This window comes from Lipotes vexillifer, unplaced genomic scaffold, assembly GCF_000442215.2.
Source record: "Lipotes vexillifer unplaced genomic scaffold, Lipotes_vexillifer_v1.1 scaffold445, whole genome shotgun sequence".
Taxonomy (NCBI): domain Eukaryota; kingdom Metazoa; phylum Chordata; class Mammalia; order Artiodactyla; family Lipotidae; genus Lipotes; species Lipotes vexillifer.
This window is the reverse complement of record NW_006774995.1, coordinates 2,607,931-2,619,752: the sequence shown is the minus strand read 5'-3', so window position 1 is coordinate 2,619,752 and position 11,822 is coordinate 2,607,931. Positions and strand designations below refer to the sequence as shown.

Genomic DNA, 11,822 nt, shown 5'->3' with positions numbered 1-11,822 from the left:
CACTCTTTCTCTCTTTGTCTGTGTTTTCTGTGTTTTGTGCTATTGATTTCCTCAGACTCAGATTAGTCCCAAAGAAGGGTGGCAGGTATACAGCTCAGCACAGGATCCTGATGGACGATGCATTTGCACAGTGGTTGCTCCAGAACAAAACCTGTGCTCCCGGGATGCCAAAAGCAGGCAGCTTCGCCAGCTGCTGGAAAAGGTAGGTGTCCTCTGTCCCCTGTGAATATTTTTATTGAAATCTACTATTCTTTGAAAAGGAAATTATGGGAAGGCAGGTAATGGTGAGGAGGGTTCTTCCAATTTTTGTCCCCCTTCTCAAATAAATGCTTTCCCCTTCCTTTAAAGTAGGGGATTCCTGCTCTGTTGTTCTATTTATATGACTTTTACTTTTCCCAGTCTTGCCTTAAGACTGGCTTTCTGTTATATTTCTTAATATCTAGTCTATCTCTCCTTAAGAAGAAAACAGTATGAAATGTTATTCCAATGACAGAAATTTAGCCTCAACTTTCAGGATCACACTACACTCTTTGAGCTTATACTTTTCGATCTCATTAACAATCTTGCAGGGAAGTTAAAATAATGGCATACAATATGCAAGCTATCTGGACAGATAATGAATAATTCCAAGTATTTAACATCATTTTCTAAGTCATTCCTTTGAACATTAAGTTCTTCAATTTCATTCAATAGCATTCTCTCCATATAATTTACTTAAGCTGGATCCATAACAATCAAATGCAGAATGCCCTTGATTTATTCTCTTTCACAGATGAAAGTCATTTCATGAAAGGTTATTTATGTTTAGTTTAGGGAGGAAAAAAAAAACAATGAATGGTTCTTTCAATTTTTCTCATTCACACTTCCACTGTGTTGGCCTCTGAATATAGTTGGACAGCTGGGGTGGCCAGAGTGATGGAAGGATGACAACATATTTGAATTTTAAGTATCTTCAGGGATAATAAGATAAATTAGGTAGTATGTGTTTTTAGAGGATATCATGCTCAACAATTCACTCTGTGCAATATCCTTTCCATGATCATCTACACAATTATAGCACTGAATAGGAAGCTTTAACAGAAAATTAAGAGAAGCTAGAAAAATGAAAGCACTGAATTTGTTAATACAGACATCCCTAGTTTATGCAATTTTAAGTCTAGCTACAGTAACTCTCTCCCACTGCCATATAATTAAAATAACTTTCCTCAGTGTACATTACCTAGAAGTATAATGATGCCCTAAGATTTTAAGAAGACTTTTTTTTCATATTTTCATACAGAGATTAGTCTGCTTTTTCTGCCCTTACCCTTGGAGTCATCATCACCTATTTGCTCTCTCTTCTTAAGGCTCTTTTTTAAAAAGATCCAGTCTTCCCTGCTCCTTCAATATCTGTCCCCTAAACAAGAGCAAATGTAACTGTCATTCAAGTTAATGACCCCAGCTAACGTGCCTCTCAACTGTTAAAACTGTTCATGACATGTGAACTATGATTATTCTCTTCATAGATTTTCTTTAGATCTATGAAAAAGTTCAAACATACAGTTTAATATTGTTTGGTTACTAGGGAAATTAATTATGTTGGTAAAAAGATTTAATCTTTTAAATCCAATTTTGCTTTTCTATTAACTTGTATTTCCTCTCAGATTACTTTCTACTCCATCTTCTTTTCTATGCAAAAGTATCTTCTTTCTACATCAACTATGATGAGAAACATTTTCTTAGACTCAATAATCTTATTTCTGTTACTATTTCAGTACAGCATTGCATACACACACCCACACATAGACTTGGACATTTCTTCAAAAATCAGCTGAAAAATTCAAATAAACTATGAATGTCAGAAAGTGGATAATATTCTCTTCATGTCCAGAGGGAAGTGTATTCCAGAGCTATGATAAAACCAGGAATTAGTAAAGGATGAATAAGGTATGAAAAGTACAACTAAGGGGATTGATTGAAGCAATCATTGACGTTTATATGACCATACCATCCAATAGGCAATTTGTCTACCGTTTTAACGAAATTCTAGAAAATCACACCTTTAAAAATGCAGCTGCATAGCACAGGGAGATCATCTCGGTGCATTGTGACCACCTAGAGGGGTGGGATAGGGAGGGTGTGAGAGAGACGCAAGAGGGAGGGATATGGCGATATATGTATACATATAGCTGATTCACTTTGTTATACAGCAGCAACTAACACAACAATGTAAAGCAGTTATACTCCAATAAAGATGTTTAAAAAAAATGCATCAATACCTAAATGACAAAAAACAAAATCTATTAACAAAATCAAGGTCACCACAGGTTAGATTAATCAAATTCGCCATTTGGTAGTGTTATGGAAACAGGAATAATAAATTGTGTGTACTATTTAGAGTGGCCTGAAGGAAGTAAGTAGCACTGGTTTGCTGCACTGACCCAAAGAAAAAAACATCTGAAAGCAGCATTCCTTATGCAGACTGAGCCAGTCCCTTGCTGGCTTCTCTATAGTTTTACAAATATCCATGGTACCAGATGGCAAATAGGATCATGACCGTTAATCAGCCCATTTCATTATTAACCAAAGGATTGATTTAGTCTACAATAAGGGAATATTCTTATTGATAATAATATTAATAATAATAGTTCCCATCTATTGTATTTGTATCTGCTCCATTCAAACCTTATAGCAGAGGTTGTTGCCCTTCTAAGTTTACATAAAAGGAAACATGTTTTTTGAGGCTAAAAAACTTATCAATGTCACTCAACCAGTAGACTGTGGAGCCATACCAGATCAACTTTGCATTTTCTCAACACCATGCCAGTGTCATTCAAAATGCCACTGGTGGTACCCACACTTATTTAACTGATGCTCTGTCAAATATTTTGAATAAGTATTTATACTACTGAATACTAGAAAAATTACAATTGGTTTCACAATACATCAGGTTTTAGTGCATACAAACTAAAATTTTTCACTTAAAAAAAATGCTTGTCTGTTAGCTATGTAGCATCTCTGTACAGGCCCGCACTGTCTAGGTCAATACTTCCTAAACTGTGATTTTTGGAATAGGATGCTGATGACATCCTCCAATAAAATAATTTTAAGAAACACGGTACATGATACTTAACTCTTGAAGATTTCCATCACATGGTTTAATACTAAAGGTTCTGTGAAGACCTACAGTAAAGGAATCCCTGTTTATTTTTGTTAATCCCAACGCTATCCAAGCATACTGAACTGTAGGGCTTCTTTTTCTCAAGTGGCCTCCACACTAATTATAAATGAGAGTGAAAATCTAAGTTAATTTGTGTTTAAGTTCAGAAAGGCCTCAGACGTTTTATTTATACAAAGAACCAAGGTAAATAAAGAGTTCAAAAAATTATCAGTGAAGAGTAACAATGAGCTTGCCACGCTATGTAGACAGTCTACCCAGGGGCATGTGTAGACAGCTGAATAGCAGGACATCAGAGATTAGCAGACTAAAAGAGGAATGAGTCTCCTTCCCACAAGTGTAATCATGGGGATCCAATCTCAAGTATCACTAAGGAAACTGATTCTCAGTGGGTCTCCATAACCAGTGGGAAACTAAACAGTCCTAGGTACAGCCAGCAGGAAAAGCAAAAGGCAGCCCAGAACCATCCTCCCCAGTTAGACAGCTCCATCTCTAGCCATCACCCCAAATGTAGCTCTTATAATTATACATGATTCTGCTTGAAGGTCACAATCAAGTCTCAGCAAAAATTCTCTCAGTGCATTTTCACGTAACACAAATAAAGCTGAAAATTAAATGGACAGGGTAAGTTAGAGGCAAAATTAGAGAGGCTGTTTTAACTTTATCCAGGATATCTCACTTGCCTATCACTTTCTAATTGTATGGATTCTGCCTAAGTACACAGAATTCCTAGGAAAATACTGGACATGCCAGAGATGCGTGTTTTCATAGACAAATGTCATATTTAAATGTGTAAATAGTTTCTTTAACACAAATGGCTTTTCTTTATTCATGCTTCACCATAATGGAGTTGAAAATTATTTTGAAAGCATTGCATTCATCCAAGATGCAGTTACCATGCTTTCAATGTTGCCTCAGTAATTCTGTGCTGCATCAAAGTTTTTTTTAAATGAAGCTTTCTGAATGTAGGAATGAGAGTAAATTAAGAAATATTTGAGGGTCATGTAATACTATAGCCAAACCAGTGACAGGAGAAAGATACTTTTGTTAAAATATTAAAATACTTGTTACATATTACTACTGTTGGAAGCCTAAGATAATTTTACCCAATAAATATTTATTGAGCAATTATTCTGTGCCTAGTTCTGTGTAAGGTCTTGGGAATAAAAGGTATGAATAAGACACAGATTCTAACCTCAATGAGTTTACAGAAGGGCAGCCACTTTTCTGCTTCCCATTCACACACATTACACAATTAGATTTAATATAAGCTAGACTGTAGTATGTCCCAAAAAGACAGGGTTTATAAAGGACAGGACTATGGATCAAGACAGCAGAAAAAGAAACAGAAAAATGTGACCTTCTCTGACAAAAAAAAAAAAAACAAAAACAAGTGGAGGAACTGAGGCAAGTCAAGGCAGCAGAATTCACTGCCTTTTCTGAATGTTCCAATGCTGAGGAATATATTGACAACGGGCTCTTTAAAGCTAGCTGGTCCACTAAGCCTTGTGAGACTTACCTGATGACAGAAATTGTCTCTGAACAAATCCCTTCCTTATTTGTAACTCACAAGGTTTTACAATGAAAATAACTTTTTTATGTGTTACATAAATAATGCTTGTTTATTTTAAAATACATGGAATAACACATGAAAATACATGAAATGAAGTAAAACTCATCTGAAATCCCATTTTTTGAGCCCATGCTTTCATGTATTCATTTATGCATATAAAATTTATATACAATATTTACCAGGGACCTCTTTCTACAATATTTATTTTGTTACTTCTCTCACCCACACCTCACCACCCCCCACCAGAAAACTAATTTTAACCACCTAATATGTATTCTTCTAATCCTTCCATATCTTTCTCCATGTTTTTTGCTTATATGCTCCTTTCTTTTACATATGTGTGCTCAAGTGTGTGTGTATGTGTGTGTGTGTGTACGTGTGAGACATAGTGAGAGAAAGAGAGAGAGAGGGAGAGAGGTGAATTTTATTTAGAATAAAAGGATTCAAATTATATAAAGATCTTTACATTTGCTTTTCTCACTTACTTTCCTCATGGATATTCCTCCATGTTAAGCAATGTTTCTCAAAATGTATAAACGTAAGAATCACTTAGGGAATCTTGATAAAATGAAGAGTCTGCCTCAGTAGCTCTGGGGTGGGCCCCAAGATTCTGCATTTCTGACAGGCTCACAGGTGATGCCAAGTTGTTGCTCTGTAGACAATACTGTGAGTACCAAAGTACAGAGCTCTACTGTATCCTTTAAATTAGTTTAGTCATATTCTATTTCTCAACTCATTTAAGAGCTCTCCTCCTATTAGAGGCTTTCACTTTGTTTTCCAGATTCTGCTGCCATAAGAATTAGTCTTTCTTTCCTCATTTCTAAATGCTTTATAGGTCAACTATTTCCCACTTCTAAATAGCCTGGGGCTCAATGAGCTTGAGATGGTGCCATCACCTTAACATATGTTTATTGCCTATCTACCAAACACTTGATGCAGTGGCCATTTTCCAAGTCTCTTAAACAGTATGGTCTCTGAGTTAGGAGGTGTCCCAATGCTACCACCACTCATCTTGCTCAGTTCAGCCTCACCCCTGGGAGTACTTCAGATGCAGCCTGGCTAACTGTACTGGAATGAATGCATGCTAGATCTGTTGGACACTTCACCACCATCCACAATTGCTAAGCATCCCAGACCTTGAAGAAGTCAGTCAGTACTTAAAGAAACAACTTATCTTAACATTTAATAGACTGAGCCATGATAAGCTTACTAAGCCCTGGAATGAATGTTCTATTTTTTAAATTTATTTTTCTGATTTATCAAATTCTTATTAATATTTAGTCATTTCTAATGCTAGAATATCCATTTTATTATTTCCTGCCTAGGTACAGTTTTCTTTTGCTGAATTATTTGAATGTTTATCATGAAGAATTAGCCTTCTGAAAGTATGCCCTGTCGAAATGCAATTATGGATTTGGCACTTCCAGTTTTTAATGTTAATGTCATTTTTCCTACTTCAGTAGTGATTGTATATACCTGTAAACAAACAATAATGCCAATGTTCTTGTTTAACAGGTTCAAAACATGTCTCAGTCTATTGAAGTCTTAAACTTGAGAACTCAGAGAGATTTCCAATATGTTCTAAAAATGGAAACCCAAATGAAAGGGCTGAAGGCCAAGTTTCGGCAGATTGAAGATGACCGGAAGACACTAATGACCAAGCATTTTCAAGTAGGTTTGACTTCAGCAATCCTGTCAGTCCAAATGAGACACTGAGTATGATGGACAGCCACCATGGCAATCAGCTAGAAATAACTGTACATCGGCCCATATATGCAAGGTTCAAAATTCACTGGGGACACCAATAATCTCTCCACTGAAACTGACCATTAGCTGGTAGGAATGCATAGAAGACTTGCTATAAAAAGAGCCTTACCCTCCTAGAGCTAGCTGGAGATTCTGGATAGATTTAAAGGCATTTCAATATGCATGACAGTGGTAAATCTAGGAAAATTAATAATTAAATTTATCAAAGATTTTCTGATGATTTTACGCCTTGCTAATATGAGGAGAAATACAGAGACTATGAATTATTAAAAGAGGCAATAATACCATTATTAACAGCACATAAACAAGGGCTGTTTCACAATTTGATACAAAAAAGTATTTATTTTATTTTATTTTGTTTATTTATTTATTTATTTATTTGGCTGTGTTGGGTCTTCATTGCTGAGCGCGGGCTCTTTCTAGTTGCGGCAAGCGGGGGCTACTCTTCGATGCAGTGCACGGGCTTCTCTTCTTGTGGAGCACAGGCTCTAGGAGCACAGGCTTCAGTAGTTGTGGCACATGGGCTCAGCAGTTGTGGTGCACCAGCTTAGTTGCTCCGCGGCATGTGGGATTTTCCGAGACCACGGCTCGAACCCGTGTCCCCTGCATTGGCAGGCGGATTCTTAACCACTGCGCCGCCAGGGAAGTCCCACAAAAAAGTATTTTTTTAGACTTTAAGCTGTTTATTGGTAATTATCGAGAAACACTGAAAATGGAGAAACAATGCTTTTAAGCATGCTATATGGATATTTATTAACTATGTATGACACTGTCATAGATTAAAATAAAATCTATGCTAATGCCATTTGAACCTCTATTAAAAAGAAATAGTCTGCCTTACAAAGGCATAGCACATTGTTTATAAAACATACTGTGATTTTACGAGCATAATAGCCTCTGCTTTCCCTGTCAGTTAGGAAGTGAGATACACTGCTAATGGTGAGGGAGTGGGCCTGAATCCAAGTTCTTGGTCAAACATTAGAAGTGCTTTTCATACAAAATTATGATTGGCAGGGAGCTAGTCAGGGACATGAAACAGGGTCTCTGCATGACACAGTTTAATATGGCGGAAATTAGCATGGTTTTGTAATTTTCTTCAGTGGTGCTCAGGAGCCTGAGTAGAAAGGTATAAAAAACAATCTTGCACTGAACCAGTTTTACAGTTTTCCCAGAAAGGTACAACAGAAGGACAAGAGGGTAAGAAAGTTCAGGGTATTGAAAAGAGAGGGGGCTAAAGTGTTGAATCATGAGATTAAACTGAAGAGAGAAGTAAGCAAAGCCAGAAGGTTAAGAAATGATAACAAATTACAGCAAGGCCTAGAAGATAAAAATAAATTTAAAGATTACTAGAAATAAGAGAATGAGTAAACTAGAATAATAGAGAAATTATGGGGGAATGGTAAACACAGAAGAGTATAAGGCTGAAAAGCTAATTAATTTTAACCAACATTTATTGAGCACATACTGTGTACAAGGCAGTGTTGGGCCCTCTACTGGGTACATACTACATAATCTCTCTTCTTTGAAAGACAACTAACAAACAGGCAGGTAAAATTTGACAGTAAAAAGAGGCATAAACATCAAAATGGCACAAAGGGAAGAATTATTAATTTTTCTTAATTTTGTTTAGAGAAGTTCAGGGCAAGAGCTACAGGGCTTGGCAATATTCAAGAAAATGGTTTTGGACTAGTGCCCACTTTCCTCCCCAGAAAATACTAAATTACAGAGGAGATCAAGAAAACCAAAAGATGTTCAATGTCAAGTTTCAATATTCAGGGTTAGGGTGTAGACGATAGAGCAATACCATGAGCCTGATGTGATGCTGAGGCTATCAACAAAGTAGGAATGATCAGCCGGTACTGACGGCACATAGGGAGCATTCCCAGAAAGGAAGGGGGACAGAAGGAGAGAAGCTCGGGGTTTCTGGCTCAGAGTGAAAATCATTCAAGTTCAGATGGACAATACAGAACTCTGTGACGCCAAGGGACAGCTTGCAAGTACCAGGGCTGGCAGAGTTGGTGACAAGTGATGACGGGTGTGCATCTATGGGAACTTACGGGAGAAGAGAGGAGACAAAGAAAGAAAAAGATACAAGGCTGAGAGGAAAAAAAAGAGAAAGTTGCCTATTCTATAAGTTTGCCTAGCAGAAGCCAAGCCACCAATAAGAAAACTTAATTTTTAGGCAGCACCATAGAACATGATGATTTTGATTTTCCTAGTTCATGTAATCCACGTGGATACTGAACTTGTATAAGTCAAACTCCAAATAGCAATAGTGATAATAACATTTTCTTGAAGAATTACACATATTCAACACATAGTTCCAAGCACTTTAAATATACTACATATTAGTTAATCTAATCCTCACAACAATCCTATAAGGTAGACACTGTGTTTATTCCCATCATTCACGTGAAGAAACTGATGTACAAAGAAATTATGCAATTGTCCCAGGATCGTATATCTAATATGTATCAGAACTACAAAGTCCAGCTCCCAAGTTAAGCCTCCTAATACCAATGCTATACTGCCTCTCCAAGTAGACTATAGCTCTCTGAATTAAATTTAATAATAATAATTAAATGCTCAATATATGCTTGTTGAATATATTTATTCACCAAGTCCTATCATAAGTCAGATTTTGCTCCAGCTGCTGAGATGCCATATATGAGAAGAAGAAATGGAACATTCCAAAAGTAAGTTTAACATTGAAGAATACTTTTAAATTGGAAGAAAATCCTCCTCTGGCACACCCTTTTCAGCTTATCAAAAAAATCTAAGTAGCTTGTGTCTTCTATATTCTTTATGATAAAAAAGCTTCTTCTAGTTATCATACTTGAGACTCATTCTTATATAAAGACATCTTGGTTGGGTAAGATAGTCTAGGTATACGCTTTGCTATAAGAGCAACATAGTAGAAAATGAAATTCTAGAAAGGATAAGTAAGCACAGATCTGTGTTATTCTACTTTAATCTTTTAAGTATTCGATACGTACATTAGTTGGACTTTCTATTGCTCTCTGACAAGTGTCCAGAGTTAGAACTGACTGACAATAATTGAATTATAAATTTTTGAAAAGACCCCAAAATTCATACACACACACACACACACACACACACACACACACACACACATATAATTTTTAGCTCAGGGGAAAGAAAATGCCACCAGAATTGTGACACTGAATTACTCTCTTTTCAATATTCCCATAGTAGAATGTAAAACTCTTCACTGTAACAGTTGCTATAATATGCAGCAAATGGTACCATCAGAACTCTTCTCATTAAAATCCTAATGAAGCAACTGTGTCTTCCTTTAGGGAAAGCACAAAATGCTCAAACTAATAAGAAGTTTATTTCAAAATGAGCCACTAAAATGAGCAAAGCTATGCAATTCTGCCTTTTGACTGTTACATTTATCAATCTTTCTCATTATTAAGACTCTCTGTCCCCTCCCACTCAACATGGACGTGCAGACAAATTCTAAGCATTCCAATCTTACAGAACAAGTGGAAATTCCCCCCAAGATACACAAGCCCATAAATCAGTGTGGCAATGGGAGCTCCTGCTATTTTAATGCATTGATAGTGATAACATGTTCTAAATGTAATTGTAAAATGCGATTTTCAGCTCCTTAAATTAGTTAGTATACAGCATGGTTTCTGTTATGATCATAGCACTGACAGCTCTTCAACGAATGAGATAAATTGCAATAAACTCACAACTGAATCAAACTCATGAAATATTTTCACTGACCACCACCACCAAGTTAAAAGAAAGGAAAAAAAAGGTGACATGTTCAGAAACTGAAAGTGAAACTGCAGGTTTGGCTCAGTCCCAAGACAGGAGTGAGGGAAACAGTGCTGGCAAAGTATACTTCTTGTTCTCTAGACAAAAATCAACGTTTCAGTTTCAAACAACTCTGTGCTCTTTTATTACATCAATTATGAGCACCTTAGCCCCTGAAAGAGTTAATTTCACTACATTGGTAAGCAACTCTGCCTTACATAAAGAGCTCTAAATTATCTTTGCTTAGGCAAATGAAGTCGGAGAATGGGTAATAATGCAAAATAGTAAACAGCAACATACATTTCTCTGAGCTTTGAAAAGCTCTGCATGATTTACTATACTTGCTGAACTTACCTTCCTAATGATGCTGTGCTAAGAAGGATATTAAAAAGAGGGAGGAGTAGAAGCACAGAGTGGTGGAAGCCCAAAGTTGGAAAAATTCTGTTAGGCAAAAGCTGTTCCAGGATCCAAAATTTCCTGTAAGTACCCCATATTATTAATAATTAGTTAATGGGTAAATAGACTTAACTAAACAGGATATTTGACCTATTTCTAATAGTTCATAACTAGAAGATGGACCCTGCTTCTATTTCCTAACTAAATAATGTACTGTTCACTTTACAAAATGCCACCAGAAAGCAAGATAGTACATAAACCCTGAACTGCTACCATAGGAAGTTTTGTAATTATGATAAGGATCAATTTGTTTCATAAGCAAGTAACCATTTAAAGAGGTGTTCTTGTATTGAAAAGCTGAGATAAGTGGATTACTATTAATGATCATGTAGCCACTTACATTCTCACGAAATACACAATTTCAATCAAAAATCAATAAGCAGGGCTTCCCTGGTGGCGCAGAGGTTAAGAGTCCACCGGCCGATGCAGGGGACACGGGTTCGTGCCCCGGTCCGGGAGGATCCCGCATGCCGCGGAGCGGCTGGGCCCGTGAGCCATGGCCGCTGAGCCTGCGCGTCCGGAGCCTGTGCTCCGCAATAGGAGAGGCCACAACAGTGAGAGGCCCGCGTACCACAAAAAAAAAAAAAAAATCAATAAGCAATTGTGAATCTGTCTTAATAATCTCCCTTAAGTATCATGTGAAAAAGAACGTTGCTGTTTGATCTGTTTAAATGACTCTCATGAATACAACTGGCTGCTTTTCACAGGAGTTGAAAGAGAAGATGGACGAGCTCCTGCCCTTGATTCCTGTGCTGGAACAGTACAAAACAGATGCCAAGTTAATCATCCAGTTCAAGGAGGAAATCCGGAATCTGTCTGCCGTCCTCACTGGAATTCAGGAGGAAATTGGAGCCTATGACTATGAGGAACTACATCAAAGGGTGCTTAGCTTGGAAACCAGACTTCGTGACTGCATGAAAAAGCTAAGTGAGTAGAACAATTCCATTTGTCCAGGTTGCATTTTTGTTTTCTCTTTCTTTTTTTTTTTTTTTTTTTTTTTGCTTTTGCGGGCCGCGGGCCTCTCACTGTTGTGGCCTCTCCCATTGCGGAGCACAGGCTCCGGACGCCCAGGCTCAGCGG

At 37.1% G+C, this 11,822-nt stretch overlaps 1 protein-coding gene across 3 annotated transcripts in view; it reads left to right on the top strand.

Annotated features, from left to right (window-relative positions):
• OLFM3 (olfactomedin 3) overlaps nucleotides 1-11,822 on the top strand; it is a 197,018-nt gene that overhangs the window by 153,787 nt on the left and 31,409 nt on the right. For 2 of the 3 annotated variants that reach the window (XM_007449624.1, XM_007449623.1), the window contains exons 2-4: nucleotides 56-202; nucleotides 6,246-6,401; nucleotides 11,450-11,669. In XM_007449624.1, the coding sequence (XP_007449686.1) occupies nucleotides 56-202; nucleotides 6,246-6,401; nucleotides 11,450-11,669 (523 nt within the window). Of the gene's footprint in view, nucleotides 1-53; nucleotides 203-6,245; nucleotides 6,402-11,449; nucleotides 11,670-11,822 lie in introns of all 3 variants that reach the window. The other variant, XM_007449625.1, reaches the window with a different exon arrangement.